Source organism: Vombatus ursinus, unplaced genomic scaffold (assembly GCF_900497805.2).
Source record: "Vombatus ursinus unplaced genomic scaffold, bare-nosed wombat genome assembly UNPS02014802.1, whole genome shotgun sequence".
Taxonomy (NCBI): Eukaryota; Metazoa; Chordata; class Mammalia; order Diprotodontia; family Vombatidae; genus Vombatus; species Vombatus ursinus.
In genome coordinates this window covers 23,521,552-23,540,487 of record NW_020954580.1, presented here as the reverse complement: position 1 = coordinate 23,540,487, position 18,936 = coordinate 23,521,552, and the positions used below count along the sequence as shown (strand labels likewise).

At 36.5% G+C, this 18,936-nt stretch overlaps 1 protein-coding gene across 2 annotated transcripts in view; it reads left to right on the top strand.

Moving 5' to 3' along the window:
- Positions 1 to 18,936, top strand: part of BMPR2 (bone morphogenetic protein receptor type 2) — a 222,080-nt gene that overhangs the window by 188,851 nt on the left and 14,293 nt on the right. For both annotated transcript variants that reach the window (XM_027873575.1, XM_027873574.1), the window contains exons 6-9: positions 297 to 527; positions 1,630 to 1,744; positions 10,883 to 11,043; positions 12,166 to 12,313. In XM_027873575.1, coding sequence (XP_027729376.1) covers positions 297 to 527; positions 1,630 to 1,744; positions 10,883 to 11,043; positions 12,166 to 12,313 — 655 coding nt within the window. The remainder of the gene's footprint in view (positions 1 to 296; positions 528 to 1,629; positions 1,745 to 10,882; positions 11,044 to 12,165; positions 12,314 to 18,936) is intronic.

The following is an 18,936-nucleotide window of genomic DNA, read 5'->3' as shown; positions in this document are numbered from 1 at the left end:
CAAAATGATTTTGGCTAATGTCTTTGTTATACAAGACCATGGTACAGTTCAGTTGTGAAACATACAGTTTTTAAGCATTTAATAATACCCTATATGATGAGGCAACAGATTCTGTGAAAATTACTTGGTTTTTAATTGACATTAGTTTTTAATTGACATTAGGTATCATTAAACTAAGCAAGAGTAAAAGACCCATTTACTCAAATATGTGATTCTTACAATTGGGTAAGATTAATTATTCAGTTATCATGCATTCCATTTGAATTACTGCCATGACTTTACTTAAATGTTTGCAGCTGATTGGTCGAGGTCGATATGGAGCAGTGTATAAAGGTTCCTTGGATGAGCGTCCAGTAGCTGTAAAAGTTTTTTCTTTTGCCAATCGTCAAAACTTTATCAATGAGAGGAACATTTATCGAATTCCTCTTATGGACCATGATAACATTGCTCGCTTCATTGTTGGAGATGAAAGATTCACTGCTGATGCACGAATGGAGTATTTGTTGGTGATGGAATATTACCCCAATGTAAGTACTTTATAAAAAATGGAACTGAGAGAGTCCTGTTTTTAAGCAAAAGGAGACTGTCAATTTCAGAATTACATACACAATTTATACTAATTGCCTTTTTACCTAAAAACAATTTAATTATTTCTTGATAGATGGAATAGAAAATATTTAAAAAAGAAAATATTGATTATGTGATTAATTTCCCATACAATGTGCTTATACCAAAGAGATTGTAACAAAGGTATTTTTTTGTATTTGAGGAATAGTAATATAAAACATGTAAGACTGCAAATTAAATCTTTGTAAAAGAGATGTTGATAAGATAATCGATGAGTCAAAAGACTCATTACAACATTCTTTGTAATAGACCAAATAAGCTTTAAAGGAACTCATGAGTTATGAATTTTGAATTCTAGAGGATATCTTAGATACTAGTGATATGAGACACAATTTAAATGCCAAAGAATATAATCTTCCAGGTATCTTTCTTCTAGATCCTACATGTTCCCACCATAATTTTTACTCTTTTTTTTTTTTTCATTTTTCTAATCGGTATGATAATTGTGATTTCTTTTCATTCTTGCCTAGCTTTAGTGGTTGATTAGCCACTGTAGTGAGTACATTTTTCTCCTTTTTGTTTCTGAGTCCATTGAAAATAGTCAATTATGTGAAAAATAAGTGCAGTAAACATGTCAGTAAAAAAGGAAATAGAATGTTCCAAGAAGCTACTTCCCATTTCTTTAGTCAGTTTTTCCATTAACATCTTTTATGGCATTACCATTATAATATGGTTTTTAGAAATACTTCAGTTCAATAGAAACAACAAAACCTCTCATTCTCAGTGTTTCTGTATGATCTCTCTTAATAGGTTCTTCAGTCTCCATTCCTTTATGATGATAGTGCTTTATTTCTGAAAGAAACCTCTAAGAAGAAATGCTTCTTTATCCCTTATGCTACAAAATATAGTCTTCTTAGCTTTTCAGATGTTCTGCTGAGCTGATTTTGATGTAAAAATACTGACAAAATCAAATCTAGAAACCCTACTTGAGGCAGACCTTTTTTAAATCAGTGTTTATTTGTGGTAACAGAATTAATTTTACTGTTTCTATTTTTTATTAAGGGCTCTTTGTGCAAGTATTTGAGTCTTCATACCAGTGATTGGGTAAGCTCTTGTCGTTTGGCACATTCTGTTACCAAAGGCCTGGCATACCTTCATACAGAATTACCAAGAGGAGGTAAGATAAGGGATTTAATGGTTTTAGAGAAACAAAAATACTAATCACAATTTTCAAATAAACTAAAGGAATTTTAAAAAAACAATATATATTTAACTATGTGATGAGATATTTTTGCTGTTATTATTTCTACAAATTTAGCATGCTCGAAACATAATCAAGCCATATATTATGTGAATCTCTGAATAAAATCCCACATTCAAGCTGTTTACATTTTGCTTGTGGGAAAAAAAAAGGAATTTTAGCAAAATAAGAATAGAGGGTCCACATGGTGTGAAGACAGAGGACTAACCTTGGAATTTGGAAGACCCAGGTTCAGTCTCAAGTCCTGCATCTGACCCATACTCATGTGACCATGGCCCAATGCCCCAGGCAACTCTGTAGCTGCAAATGTGTTTATAGTTGGCATCAGCAGAGGGAGATTCCACAAAGGAGTTCTCTATCCAGGAGAAATCACAGGTCCTAGGTAGGAGGGGCAGGGGGAAGAATAATGCCAATAGGTTTGCTTTCGGATTCCCTCTAGATTATAAATCCTTCTGAATATTAGAAAGGCCCATGGTCTTTGTTGGCTTTGTTCAGTTATAGTTATTATGTTGGCTGTTCTTGCTCTGCTGACCTCACTTTGCATCTTATCACATAGATCATTCCCGATTTTTTTTGTATTCTTTAAGTACGTTCATATGACCTTATTTATTTGTTTAGCCACTCACTGTTAGTGGAATATTGTCAGCAGATTTTATGCTATAATATGTCAAGCAGCTGTGAATATTTTTTATAAAGATGGGGCTTTTTTTTTCCTTTTAGTTATATCTAAAGTGCCAGGATAGAGACCCTGAGTCAAAGGGTCTGTTCAATTTTGTAATTGTTATTTTGCCAGATGGTACAGATTATTTGTAGAGGAATTGATAGCTTCATGAAGATTATAATAGATGATGACTGTGAATTCCAAGAGATGTTTTTATGAAAAAGATAGATTTTCTTGATGATTTTTGCCTTAAGATTTTAATGAAAAAAAATTGTGGATTTTTCTTAATGATTAAGTAGTAATGAATCCAATTTCTGGGGGTTAGACATCTTTATCTTTCAGCTGCTGCAAAATTATCATTGCTACATTTCTGAAAATACAAAATATAAAGGAACAGAAATAATACACAGCAAATAAAAAATGAAATTATGTAGTATTGTGTGTTGTAGCCCACATAATTCCCCAGAGGTGCTCTTGGATCCTTTATTGAATTCCTATTTAATTTTTAGCCCAGTTCATTGTCTCCCTGCATTGTTGGTCCAACTAAGTGGGCTCTATTTATACCCAAGATGAGTCTCCTTTATAGTTTTCTTAGCATAATCCAATCAATAGTTATTTTTTATCTCCTTAGTTTTTCCAGTATGTTTAGTTAGGCCTAAGTCTTCTGAGACTTGATAAAATCAGCACAATAATCACCTAAAGAGCTTCTGGAAAACCTCACCATCTAAGATAGGTAGATAGAAATATAAATATGTATATGTGTGTGTGTGTGTGTGTGTGTGCATATATATATATATATATATATACACACACACATACACACACGTATTATGTATTATATATGTACACGTGTACATATACATGCAGGTTTATTTTATATATTTGGCACAGTTTCTTCATAAATGAAACTTTTTATATATACAAAAAGGGTAACGAATTTTTTTCTTATAGTTTATCTTTTAATCAAGTTTTGTCACCCATATGTCATATGAAAATGTACTGATGTCACCTACTTCATTTTTCCCCTCAATTTCTGTGTCACCCTCAGTACCTGATAAATAAAGGTTTGAATGTACAATTTTTAAAATCAGATACATAGAAGAAGGTATAGAAGTTGCTAGGGAGCCGTACAGTCATTTATCCTTAGGAAAAATAGATAACATGTTTGCAAAGAGATTTGAAAGCAGTATATTAAAGAGGCAATACGTTAAGTTTTACACTAGAATCTAGGTAAGTTTTTAAGCAAAGTCCATAAAAAGAATAGAATTTAGTCAGGATAGTGGTTGTTTGCCTAGCATCTTGCCCTCTCTCTGTCCATAGAAGCCAGGTCATTTTGAAGTTACCCTCTGGTCTGTGAATCTCCCATAGAGGAAGAAATCTGGCAACTTGTCCCATGTGGGTTACCATTTTCTGAAACCACTCCAGTGACACCTATGCTAACAATAAGAGGCCTATACCAAACAGGATGCCTGATCAGCCCCAAAGCAAACAGAATTTATTCCTGATCCTTCTATGAGGCTTGTTTGGGTTCTGGAATTGTCACCAAAGAGTCTGGTGCCTGTCTCTGCGGCTGTGTCCACAGCTCCAGGCCTTACAGTCTGGGCAGGTATTTAAGTGGATTTACTGGGGTACGTGTATAGTTTGGTGTTTACTGTGGTATTTGAGGTTAATATACTTTTTTTGCTTGTTGATCAGAGATAGAAAATATACCACCACTTCTCAGGCTGTGACCTTCTTCAGCTTGGCTTTTTCCACATCCCAGGGCACTTCATTCTGTAGTTTGTGTTTTAGTATCAAGACAGGATCCAAACCTGTGATTTCATTGGTGTAGGGAGCTCCTTGTGGAGGAACCTTCTCTCAGGGCAGGTCAGCACCTTCCTTTTCAGCACCTCATAGACAGTTGCCTAGGATATTGAGAGTTTAAGTGACTCATCCAAGGCTTCACTTAAAATGCTTCTTTCTGGATTTTATGCTCTGTCTTGGTGTTTTCCTCGGTCCTCTGTTTTTGAAAACACTTTTGGTTTTTGTTAGTATATCCTTGGTACATTTGTTTATACACTGCTTCAAAAAATCAGTCACTCAAAGATACCTCTGAATTCTTCCTGCTGTGACACTTCCTTGTTTTAGTAGGCATTTTCATTCCTTCAAGAATTTTCTTGGCAATTGATAGCCTAGTACTTTGCCTTTTTAGTGTCTCAGACCCTGTTTTATTGAGAGTCTTTGATGTCATATAGGTTTCTTAGATCTTTTACATCATTTTGTCATTACTTTAGGGTAGTAAATATTTTATATTGAGCCATTTACATTGAATAGCTGTCTTGACATTGTGTATGTCCTTAGTGCAGTAGTGACCATTGTCCTTGCTAGTGTCACCAGCTTGATGTGTTTGTCTTAGCTCTCCAGTGCTTCTTTAACAAACTGCACCACAGGATCTGTTGATTCTTCTGGCCTCATTCTCTTCACTCCATCCAGGCTCTTCTAACCACAACTCTTCTAACTCTTTGCAATGGTAGTTTGTAGTGTATTTTTAATAACACAGAAGCTCTTGGGCAGTTTAAGGTGCTATGTCAATACAAGCTCAGCATGTTGAGTTTTCATCACAGGCTTAGGCTGAAACAGCCTCATTGTATCAGATGGAGTGGTTGTGTTCAGTCATGTTTGGGACTATTCACTTTGGCCAGCTATCATCAGTCAATCAGTGTCGTCAGTCTTTGTCCTTTTACTCAAATTGCTTTGTGTCAGAGGGAATGGAGACCTGGGCTTGAAGTCAGGAAGACCTGGTTTTGAGTCTTGTTCAGAAACTTCCTCACTGTGCAACTCTGGGCCAGGTATTTAGTTTCTTAGAACCTCAGCTTCCTCATTTGTGCAATAAGGGTTTAATGCAGGGGGAGAATGAGGAAAGATCTGAGGCTGTGGAGGAAGCGTATCCAGAAATGACTGTGATGTAAAAAATGGGATCAATAAAATTAGTTTTTAAAAAAGGTTACCATCAGGAGTACTAAAAGCTTAGAATGAGCTATGGCTAGTTAGGCTAGTGAAGGATAACAAAAATTACATTTACAAAAGTTATATTGAGGCAGAGAGGAGGATCCCTGAAGGGAGAGAGCCCCTGCTCAGCATGGATGACATGATGATGGAGACAGAAGAGATACCCAATTTTTATTCTGCTTCTGTTTTATTGACAAAGGAGAACACCCTTTGAACTAGAAGGGAGAGAATCAACATTTTTAATAGGCAGCTGATACCCAGGGTAAGTATGGAGAGAATAAATGATTACCCTATCTGTCCTTGAAGAGTCAAATTACTAGGATAAGACAAACTACGTCCTGGGATAATGAACGAATTGTTAAATGTAACCGTTAGACATCTTTGAAAGATCACAGAAAATGGGAGAGGTACTATAAGACTAAAAAAGGCAAATGAGCTAAATTTTTGATAAAAGAACAGAGAATGGAGTCTGCAAATTTTATTCCTGCAAATTGATTCCTGGCAAAATTCTAGAAAATATTTATTGAAAATATGGCAGGTGAATATCTAGAAAAGGAATTGATCTTTAGCATTGCTTCATCTGGTCACTCCAGACAATGCTAAATTGGCACAGGGTAATTATGTAGATATAGCTTATCTAGATTTTAGCATATCATCTGACAAATGATCGTGGAAATCTGGAGAAATACAGGCTAAACGACAGTATATTTAGGTGGATTTAGAACTGAATGAATGGCTAGACCCAAAGAACAATCATTAACAGTTCTACATCAGCTTAAAAGGATGTCTATAGTACAGCATTTTCAGAATCATAGAGTGCACGTTATCAGCTCTGATAACACACACAAAAGCATGACACAACACAGAGAAATAGCTGACATGTTGAATGTCAGAGGAAGGATATGAAGTGATCTCCATAGGCTACAGAACATTGGGCTGAGTTGGATAAACTGAAGTTTAATAGAGATACACGTAAAAGTTTTAAACCTCGATTCAAAAAACAAAACAAAGCAAAACAAAAAACTTGAGTACAAGATGGGAAAAGTATGGTTATAGAGAAGTTTGTTTAAAAAGTTCTGGGTTTTTTTGTGAGAATGTAAGCAAGTTCAATTGAGTTGAAAGTATGATATGGAAGCCAAGAAAGATAATCAGTGTCTAATAAATGCTTTTGCATAAATGAATGAAAGAACAGTATCCAAGATTAGGTGCATGATTGTTTCTCTGTACTCTGCCTCCTCAGGCCACATCTGGATTATCATATTTAGTTTCAGGTAACACATTTTAGGACACACACTAACAAATGGGAATGTATTCAAAGGAAAGCAACCAGGATGGCAGTAGACCCCCAAATCATGCCACATGAGGATATTTAGCCCAGAGAAGAATTGGGAGGAATGTGACAGGAGTAACTTGAAGGACTGTCACATTAAAGACACTGTCATCACGTTAAAGACGCCGGGGGTGCACCCTGTGGACCAGATCCCTGAGCCTCAAAAGGTGCCTTGCCCCTGGACCTTTAGCACTTCTGATCCTTTCCATTAGCTCAGAAGCTCTTGCATGTGTTGTCTTTCCCAATTAGAGTGTGAAGATCTTGAGAGCAGGGACTTTTCTATTCATATCCCCAGCACTTAGGAGAAGAGAAGGCTTGGCAAGCACTTAAATGCTTTTTCATTTGTTCATGGACAAGTTATTAGACATGTTCTGTTTAGTCCCAGAAGGCAGAGCTAAAAACAGTGTGTGGAAGTTGCAGAAAGGCAAACTTAGGTTTCCTTCAAGATACAACTTCTAATAATTAGATCTACTGAAAATTAAGTGGACAACCATTGAGGTTGGAATTTTCCATTCATTTGAGGGTTTGACCTTGGGAGTCTAATTATTTTTTCTTTTACCCTCCTTTGAAATTTGTGCTCCCAAAATTTATATAGGGTTAATGTAAGACTATGCTTCTCTCTATCTATCATAGACTCTTAAGATATAATAATTATTTCACCAGCACCAAAGTTCTCATGTTTCTTTCCTAAAAACCATGAAAATTGCATCCAGATTAGGATTTCTTTTTGTTGGTCCCTCCACCTTTGAGAATGAAATTAAAATTAAAGCAAGTTAAGAAGTTATTAGCTGGTGTGCTTTTTTGCCTATTTTTAATTTAATATTTTATTTTTCCCCAATTACGTGTAAAAACAATTTTAAACATTAACTTAAAAAATTTTTGAGTACAAAATTCTCTCCCTCCTTTTCCCACATCACTGAGAATGCATGCAGTTTCATATAGGTTATACATGTGCAGTCATGCAAAACATATTTCCATATTAATCATGTTGTGAAAGAAAACATAAACCAAAAAAAAAAAAAAACACAAGAAAAATAAAGAAAAAGCACAGTGGATAGAGCACCGGCCCTGTAGTCAGGAGGACCTGAGTTCAAATGCAGCCTCAGACCAAACACTTGACACTTACTAGCTGTGTGACCCTGGGCAAGTCACTTAACCCCAATTGCCTAAAAAAAAATAAAGAAAGAAAGAAAGGAAATAAAGAAAAAAAGAAATAGTGCTTCAATCTTCATTCAGATTTCATCTCTTATTTCTCTGAAAGTGAATAGCATTTTTCTTCATAAGTCCTTCAGAATTGTCTTGGATCATTGTATTGCTGAGAATAGCTGAGTTATTCACAGTTCTTCATTGTGCAATGTTGTTGTTGCTGTGTACAACATTCTCCTGGTTCTGCTCATTTCACTTTGTATCAGTTCATGTAAGTCTTTCCAGGTTTTTCTGAGAGCAATCTGCCCATCATTTCTCATAGCACAATAGTATTCCCTGATCTGCTTTTGGTAGAGATGGCGAGGTCTAGCACATGTCTAGATATTTAAATCTACCACCACTTCTACAGGACTGCCGTGCTTGTGATCAGTTTCCTAAACTATTCATCTACTTCCTCTTTCCAACTAAGTAGTCCCAATGACAGGATCACTTCTGGTTCTGCTTCCATTAACCTCCATGAAATGGTCTCTCCAGTACCTCTTCCCCTCTGGTTCCTGAATCTCCTCAGATAAGTATGTTTTTAAATAAAGTGATTTGATTCTCTACCTTTTTTTCCTACCCTGTTAAGTCAATAAACATTTAATAATAATAATAAGTGCCAAGCACTGTGCTAAGCACTAGAGATATAAAAAGAGACAAAAGATATTCCTGCCCTCCGAGAGCTTATAATCTAATGTGGAAGCAATAAATATATTCAAACAAGCTTAAATATCAGATAAATAGGGAATAATTAAAAGATGGAAGGCACTAGAATTAATAGGGGCCAGGAAAGCCTGTAGAAGATGGGATTTTAGTTGAGATTTGAAGTCAGGAAAGCCAAGAGACAGAGATGAGGAGGGAGAGCCCTCTCGGCATAGAGGATAACCAAAGAAAATTCCCTCAGCTAACAGATGGAATGACTTGTTTGAGGAATAACCAGGTCAATGTCATTGGATCAAAGTGTAAGTTCAGGAGTAAGGTGTAAGAAGACTGGATAGGTAGAAGGGGTCTAGATTATGAAAGACTTTGAATGTTAAACAGAGTATTTTGTATTTGATCCTATAGGCAATAGAAAGCCACTGGAGTTTAAGTGGGAGCAAGGGGCAGAGGTGAAAGGGGGAGGTGGTCAGTGGGGGACTAGCCAAACCCGTGCTTTAGGCAAATCACTTTTAACAGCTGTGTGGAGGATGGATTGGAGTGGGGAGAGACTTGAGGCAGGCAGACCCACCAATACCTATTGCAATAGTCCAGAATTGAGGTGAATGAGAGCTTGTACTAGAATGGTGGCAGTGTCACAGGAGAGAAGGGAGCATATTTGAGAGATGTTGCAAAAGTGAAATCAACAGACCTTGGCAATAGACTGGATATAGAAGTTGAGAGATAGTGAGAAATCCATATGATACCTAGATTTTCAGAAGTTAAAAGCACATTTGCTATGTGTGTACTCTGTAAACCAAACCTAATTTCACATAACTTTTTGCTGTCTCCAAAGACTGACAAAGTCATTGGCCAGAATTTCCTACAGTGAGTACCCATGGGTTCTGTTATTATAAGTCATTACTCATAGTAATCACTATTTTAAAGACATTATATTTAAAGAGAGAGACTGAAGAATCGAGGATGAAACCTAGGTCTTGAGCCTGGGGAGATGAGATGGTGGTACATTTTATGCTAATAGGAAAGCTAGGGTGAAGGGGGAAGAGTTTAGGGGGAATTTTGAATATTATATCATTCCAGATCAGTGTTCTCATCATAAGTCTCATCCCACCAATTTGGTGATCTCTATAAAGTTAAATTTTTTCTCCTCAAGGTAGAGTCTCTAGATCATGTTGCTTGTTACCCATAATTTGTGCATCTCCCTGCCTTTGCGTAGCCTATCCCAACCCTTATCTGCCTCTTAGAATACCTGTTTTCCTTCCAAAGTCAATTCAAGCCTAACCTTTAAAATGAAGCCTTTCCAGAACTCCCCAACTGTTAGGGACACCTCCCCCACCCCCACTAACTTCTATTTATTTTTGTAAGGGATATCAGAAGTCATTTGAATCTGCTCATGATTCCCAGAATTAGGAATTTATTTTTAAATATTCTATATGCATTTATGTGTCTCCCTATTATCTCCTCTGATAGAATGTAAGCTTCTTGAGAGCAGATCTGTTTGGTTTTTATTTTTGGGTCCCCAGCACCTACCACAGTGCCTGCCACATAGTAAGCATTTTATAAATCCTTGTTTATCGATTGAGTAATGATCTCTGAGGCCATAGGGTTTATTTCTGCCTCCTTTCTTGACTTTTTTCTCTTTAACTGATACCCACTGTTACTCTTCTTATGATTCTTCCCCCTCTGTGGGATATCTAGCTTGGTATATATACGTAGACAGTTTTTGCCCCTTCCGCTTTACTTTTCACTTTAAAGTCCTTTGGGTTGGACTCATTATTTCATTGGTGTAAAGCAGGAATTTTTAGTCTCTTTTTGTATCATAGGAACTATTGCGGTGTTTTAAATTGTTATTCTATCAAGCTAGCATTTTTATTTGTAAAAAATAATAATAATAATTCTTCATCCTCTATCTCTCTTAACTCCCCGTTGCCACACCCGATTAAACTAGCGTACCTGTTTGTTTGGGAATTAATGAGCAATACATTAGCTATCAGTTTCACCAAATGAGTTTATATTTAATTAACCCTTTCTATACAAGTAGGTGTGATTGTTAGAAATCAGTGATTAATGAGTTGAGAAAATGATTACTTGTGTTATCTTTTTATTAATAAAAATTGGTAGAATAGAAAATAATAGGCTTCTCTATTTATGTATCACCTACTTACCAAAGTGCTGTTTTTATGTCCTATGGAGCTATTCAGATATTGATAAGCATTTGAAATTATCCAAACAGATCATTACAAACCTGCAATTTCCCATCGAGACTTAAACAGCCGAAATGTTCTTGTGAAAAATGATGGAACCTGTGTCATTAGTGACTTTGGATTGTCCATGAGGCTCACTGGAAATAGGCTTGTCCGCCCTGGGGAAGAGGACAATGCAGCAATAAGTGAGGTGAGTTGTTGTTTTTTTTTTGATATACCTAAATGAGACATTCAGAAAGACCTAGTAGTTTGCAGAAAAAAAACTCATACAGTCTGTACTATCACTCCTTGTGTATTTGTTAAATCATTGATGTTATCAGTGGGATTTTTTTTAACCTTAGTAGTTATTAGTACTTTAAACCCATTACAACTTTTGGCAGCTATTGACCTTAGCAAACTAAATTCCTTTTGGAAATCATTGTTATGCCAATGCATTTTGACAAGCAAACAGAAGGATATTTTGAAGCAGGTTTGAAACAAATTTGAGTTCATGCTCTAATGCTTGCTTGTTTTCATTTTGAAAGATAGTAAATGTCAGTATATTTGCACAGGATATATTACTATTAGTGTTTAATTGATGATAATGATCCTTTCCAAAGAGGTGTGCCCCAAGGTGAGCAGAAGGGAACCTTACCACTGCTAATACCTTCTATCACCTGTCACAGATATTCCTTCTAGCCTCCTTTTGATAGCAGTTGGAAGGTGAATTTTTAAAAATTCTCCTAAATCTAATGTGATCATCCCTGATCCTGGGGATATGTGTTTAAGACATAGATTCATGCATTTTAGAACTGAAAGGGACCTCAGGTCATTTAGACATGTTCTTCATGATTCTGAGAGCTAGAAAGGAGAGCCAGTAGAGTATTTCCATCCCAGAAGCTGGGTAAAAATGATGGACTTCATTGGAATAATACTCTTGGTTAATTTAAATATGTAATAGAAATTAATCAGTAGACATATGTGATGGAAAAGTTAGCTGTACTTATCAAGTGGAAATCAGTAATTATTAGGTAAAGGACAGTAACAGAAATATTAGAGGTGCTGAAATTAATGCTAAGCACTTGAACCTTTATTGATCACCTTTCTTCTCAGAAGCACATGTATTTTCTAAGATACTTACTTTATATGTTTCTAAAGTAATCTGTACATAACAGATGGACATTTTATAGATGGAAAATGGAAGCACAGAAGTTAAGTGACTATTTTGAATTCATGCAACAAATAATATGTTTAAAATTCATATCTTCCAGTTAGTGCTTTTATCCACTAGAATATGTGATAATTTCAGAAAATATCCCTTTCGTTTCATTAGGTTGGTACCATCCGATATATGGCACCAGAAGTGCTAGAAGGAGCAGTGAACCTGAGGGATTGTGAATCCGCTCTAAAACAAGTAGACATGTATGCACTTGGCCTAATCTACTGGGAAATATTTATGAGATGTACTGATCTCTTTCCAGGTAAGGGGGAAAATGCTATTGAAAGTTTGGAAATGAATCAGCTTCATGTTAGTATCCAATATTTTTATTGATTGAATACCTGTTTGCCAGAATCATTTGAATTTTGTTTTATTCTTTAGTCTGTTGCCACCTAGTGTTTAGAAATAGTATTAACAGACATTTATCGTAGGAAAGATTACAGCAAAGCCCCAGAATCTGCTCTGTCCACCAGTTAGTTGGCTTCTGAATGAAAAGTCAATAATTGCCCAATGACTGTTGTATCCTCTCTGGCTTGGTCACCTATCACCATAGAGTTAATCACTTCCCTTGTGAACCTTTCCAGTATTTGAGATTATATGAACATTTTCTGAATTTACCAAACAGGAAATTAAAAATAATGTGTTTTCCATTGAGAATGCTCATTCTTGGAATTATCTGCCAGTGCTGGTCTGATAAAACCTCTGTCCTTTTGAGGTATTTAGCTTGAGGTGGCCAAGAGAGGTTGGAGTTGTTTCATTCTTGACAAATTTATTCTTTTCATCATTCAGGCATTCAGCAAATATGCATTGACTGTCTACTTTATGCACAGCACTGTATTAAAGGCTAAAGGGACATCAAATCTAGTAGGGGAAATGAGACATGTACACAAGTGCCTAGAACATACAGATTCAGTGTACGTATAAAAGCCACAAAGTGCTCTCCGAGCGAAGTGAGGAAAAGGTCACTTTCGGCTTGAGGAAGAAAAATTTTTCTGCAGGGAGTGACATTTGAACCACATCTCAAAAAACCTCATCAGAAATTAAACCCCTATTACACACCTAATTTTGACTGCCACTATGCTAGAGTCTCATTCTGCCTCTTAGGAATTTACTAAAATAGCATTTAGGGAGCAGAAGATATGACTAAACCAACCATAGGCAAGACTTTTAGAATTTTGAGGCATTTGACAACAGGTTGTTGGGTTTTTTTTTTAAGTCTAAGCAATGAAATAAAATTTACATTTAGATTGAATTAAGCAATTCTTTTTTAATTTTGTATTTTGTATTATGAAAATAATTTCCCAATATATGCCCCTTCCCAGTTGAATCCTCTTTGTTATGAAGAAAATTTTTATCAAAACCTCGTTGACAAAGCATCTGTGCCTGAGATAGGCAGCATTCCACACCCGTTGTCCTCCCACCTTCTCCTGAGAAGAGGAAGATATGGCTGCTCTTTTTTTTTTCTCTGGGACTGAGATTGATCACTGCAATTGAGTGAGCTTGCCAAGTAAATGGCAGCACAGTACGTGTACTCAGTTTAAATGTTCTAGCAATAGTCTCCAAATTTTGTGCATCGCATTCCAGAATTATTATACTTGAATCAACTTTGGGTTCAATTATCAAATCAACATTTGCCATTTATAGGCATACTCTGTATAATGCCATTAATTGCTTTTCAGAAGTAAGGTATTTGGTAAAAGAAGTTACAGTAAGTTCCATAGGAACAATGTTATAAAAATAACTTTTTTTTTTTTTTGCTTTTTTGCTTTTTGGTGAGGCGATCAGGGTTAAATGATCACACAACTAGTAACTGTCAAATGTCTGAGGTTGAATTTGACAGTCAGGTCCTCCTGACTCCAAGGCTGGATGCTATCCACTGTGCCACCTAGCTGCCTCTAAAAATAACTTTTTTGGGTGGTATCAGAAAAGATAAAGGAAGCCATCTTCACAGGGCCTGCCTGGGAGTCTGCCTGTAGGGTCAGCTTGCCCAAGCTATTCTTCACAGATTTTTTAAAACTCCAATTGGTTGTCTTTATTTGAAAGCCATGCCCCCAGCATGATGTTATTGGCAGGGATCCACAAGGAATCCTACGCGTGGGTCAGGTGTTTATGTTTTGGAGAATACCTGCAATTTCTTTTAGACTGCTAGAGATATCTGACTGGAAAGAAAATAAAAGGCTTGGGCCTGGAAAATAGGTGACTATTTGAGTCATCTGCCTGTAGGTGGCATGTGATTAAATAAACTCCCATAGGGAATGAGTACATATGAAGAAAAATTCACATCATGCATTCATACCTCTTTCTCTCCATGCCTGTTTTCTCCAGCCAAACTAGACTAATCACTGGGTTGTCTATACACACTGCGCTTTCCTCACCTCCACAAATATATTATGATTTTTCAGGGGGGGAGGGGAGGAGCTTGCAGCTAGATAGGCCAGGGAAAGCCTCATGTAGAAGATGGAATAAGCTGAGCTTTGAAGGAACAGGAACAGGAACAGAGAGAACAGGGATAGTTCTTTCTCTGGGGGAGGTGGGAAGGATAGATAAATGATACTGCTGATTATTTTGGGGAGTGGAGAAAGGAAGTTAAGGAAAACTTGACTTGCGATGTTCAAATCTGGAACTGAAATCTTCCCCCACTGGGCTAGACACCTCTCAACTAGACAGATTCACTGATGACTGTTATTTTATTGATATAAATATGAAGGGTGGGCTGGGGAGCAACTAAGGGATATAATGGATACAGTACTGGCCCTGGAGTCAGGCAGACCTGAGTTCAGATCTAATCTCAGATACTTACTAGCTGTGGAACCCCGGGCAAGTCAGTTAGACTTCCTGTCTCAGCTTCTTTGTCTGTAAAATGGGGATAATATTAGCACCTAGCTCCCAGTGGTTATTGTTTTTTTGGTGAGGACCAAATAGATAAGATTTGTAAAGCAGTTTGCAAAACTTAAAGTACGATATAAATGCTAGCTGTCTTTATTATTATATAGGCTACATGGTCAAGACTATTACTTTCAGTCAGTCACATCACTGTCTTTCTTAAATGTCAAAGAGATTCACATCTCATAAAGTTATCAGAGAGTATAAACCATCTTGTTTATAAGCATCATGAAAAAAGGGTTTTGCACAAAAGGAAGCACCTGAGTCTTAAAGAAAACTGAGGATTCCAAGAGGCATAAGTGCCATCCAGACCTGGAGGACAGCTTATGAGCTAGGATATGGAAGACTGAGATTAGAAGTAACAAGTAGGCCAGTTTGCCTGAGACAGGTAAAAATGCTGGAAGAATAATGTAAGCCAGATGGTATGAGGTCTTCAATTACAGGCCAAGAATTTTGTGTTTGATAGTAGAGGCAATAGGGTGACTGGGGATTTTTGACCAGGAGAGTAATGTGCTCAGGTATTTTCTTGGGACACTTATTTTGGCAGCTGTTGGGAAGATAGAGTGGAGAGGGTAAGGACTGGAAATGAGAAACCAGTTAGGAGATGGTTACAAACATCTAGGGCAGTGATTTCCAAACTTTTTTTTTTTTAACATGCATGATTCACCATCAGTGAAAAAAATTTTGAGAACATATTTATTTTATAAATTATATATGTGTACTATAAGAACAGTACACATAGCTGAGAGAGATAGCAAGAGGATCTTGACCAGCTAGAGCTTCATTTCTGAAACTTTTTGATCTTAGAATGCGATTATATCCTTCAGATTTATTGAGGACTCTTTCCCCAAAGAGCTTTTGTTTAGTGAATGATTTTGTCAATATTTACCTTATTAGAAACTAAAACACATTATTGTTATTGTAAAACTATTTTTGACCTTGTGAACCCCTAAGGGGTCTCTAGACCATAATTTCAGAACTACTGAACTAAAGCATTAAACAGAATCTCTAAATTAAGATGAAATCCAGTAGGAATAAATATATAGAACAAGTCCTACATAAGATGAAGAATGGGGAAGTTGGGTTAAATAGCAGTAGTTCTGAAAAAGATCTGCAATTGTAATGGACCACTAGCTCGATGAATAGCTCCCCAAAGAGATAATGAGATCTTGGCTTGTGTAAGAGGGACATAGCTTCCAGGAATAGAGAGGTAATAACCCCACTATATCCTGCCCTCATCAGACCTCATCTTATAATATTGTGTTTAGTTCTAGGCACCAAGGTTTAAGAAGGGCATTGATAAGCTTTAGGAAAATCACTTTGGCAAATATATGGATGGATTGGAATGGGGAAAGACTTGAGGCTGAGAGACCAATGAGAAGATTGTTTGAAGAGTGTAAGCAAGAGGTGATTAGAGCTGAACTAGAGTGATGGACATGTTAGTAGAGAAAAGGGCACAGCTGGGCAGAGATTATATAGGCAGAACCAGTATGATTTGATAACTGCTCGCGTTATAGATATGGGATGAGTAAGGAGTAAAATGAGTAAGGAGTAAAATGTAACTCCGAGGTTGTGAAACCTAGGTGACTGGCAGGATAGTGATGTCCTTGATGTAGAGTAGTAGGGAAATTTGGAAGAGAGGTAGATTTGGGAGAAATGATAACACAATGAGATCAGTGATGTGGTTACAACCCGTCTATATATGTTTATACTGGATGACCAACTTTGTCCCACCCAAAACGAAAAGGAGGGCAGACATGGTTTATGCTTTTAGTCACTGCCTACAGGTGTAGAGTCTGCCTTCCAAGGAGTTCCTGCTATAACTAGGAAGTTATCTGGGGTCAAAGGAGCAGGAATGCAATTTCCTCATGGTCCGTGTGTAGTTGCTCAGTTTAGATCGTAATGCCTCTGAATAGCCGATAACTTATATAACAAAGGGAAGGACCTGAGTGGAGGAGTATTGGTGTGAATATGTCGGAGATAAGGCCCATGATTGGCTGTCATAGTGAGGTGGAATGGGACCTGTCTTTCAATCTTCTGATTAGTTAATTACATACCCTTTGGGGTGATGTGATATTCCCCACTGGGAAATGTCTTGCCTCCTTCCCCTCACGCTTTTTATCTGCAGAGATGTTTAATAAATACATATTGGATGGTTGAGTGTGTAAATGAATTAATAAAGTTATTGTTGGCCTGGAGTTCAAGTAAGAAATTAGGGCTGGTTGTGTAGATTGGGAGTTAACTGCATAGAAATGATAATGGAGCCCATAAGAGCCCATAGGTGATATCATCCAGGGAGAAAGCGTAAAGAGAGACAAGAACAGAGCCTAGGACACAAACCCACAGTTGTGGGGCCAGGAAATGGATAGTGACAAAAAAAGAATGATCAGATATAGATGGTAGAAGAAAAACCAGGGGAGAACATTGTCATGGAAACCAGGAGAAGAAATAGTGTCCAGAAGAGAGGGAAGATTCTGCTGCCATATGCTACAGAGAGACAAAGGTATAACTGGGTTGATAAAGAGAAAAGTTAACAATCCTTTCACTTCTCTTTTGAAATTTAATATTTTACTCATGTAATATTCATCACTTTCATTTGGCAGGTTTTCTAGTAATGTTGAGCTTATAGACAGAAAAAAAGATGTGCATGAATTTTGAAACCTTTTACTGAATTAATTCTTCTAATCCTGAATCAGTTTATCATAAAAAGCCTTTGAAGAGAGAATAAATAAACAAGAATTTGTTTTAATATGTAGTGCTAGGTAGATGTTTTTTTAAAATTGAAATTAATAATAATGCCATAAAGAATTTATGATTTTTTCCTTTTCTCTACAAAACTCATTATACGGGGTTACATGGCAGAAAAAGATTTAAACTGGCAATATGAAATCCTTTAGTAAATTCAGCATTGATAGGATATTGTACCAAAGTAAACATCTATTTAGCTGCTTTGTATAAAACAGTTGTATTAAAAACTATATAAAATTTACATTGGTATATGGTTTATATATAATTACTTATATCTATATACATAGCGCTATTATTCTCTAACCCATTATGACATCAATATGATACAGCTATTCATAGCCTTTTCTTTCGAAGTATACACTTTAAGCTTCACTTAATGACTTACACAAGATCAAATAGTAAGAGTAGCATTTTTCATCCCATTGTTAACCTACAGGCATCCCTCTGTAGTTATAGGTATTGTCTTTGTTTTATAAACAGAGACATTAAAGGATAGGATGGTTATACACTGAATCAGTGCTAGAATCTAGTCTCCTAATTGATCACCCAGTGTTCTTGGTAAGAGAACCCAGCTCCACTGAGGCTTTTTTTATCCTATCATTTGTTCAAACCATTGATTTTCAAAAAGTGATCTAAAAAGGTTCTCCAGGTATTTTGTAATATGTGACACAAACATGTGTGATATGACTGGTACTTTCATTTCCCATATGAATTAATAATTCACATGGTAACGAATAAAAATATGATCCTATTTAAAAAATCATCTCATTAAAAGTAGCACCATCATTATGTCTGGTAATTCTGTCAGTGTTGTATGTGGGTGTTTTCTAGTGGTAAGCAGGAATACATTGGGATAGAATATGTTGCTTCATGTATGAGAGGAATGAAAAGACAAATACATTTATCTCCTTAGTCAGATGGCCACCTATAAAAATAGCCATAACATTTAATATTAACTGGCAGCTACTGCAGGGAGCACAAAGACTTAGTGGAACATGGAGACCTCGCATATTGGTCCTTCAAACAGTTCCTGAAATAATAGAATCCCATTGACTTAGCAGGGACTGTGATGTCCTTGCCCAAGAAAGCTGAGTGATACAGCGGTTAGAGCACTGGACCTGAAGTCAGGAAGCTGTGTAACCCTGGGCAAGTCCCTTAACTTCTTGTTTGTTATAGCTTCCTCAACTATAAAATGGAGATAATAACAACACCTACCCTGTTGTGAGGCTCAAATGAAATACTTGCTTTAAAAAA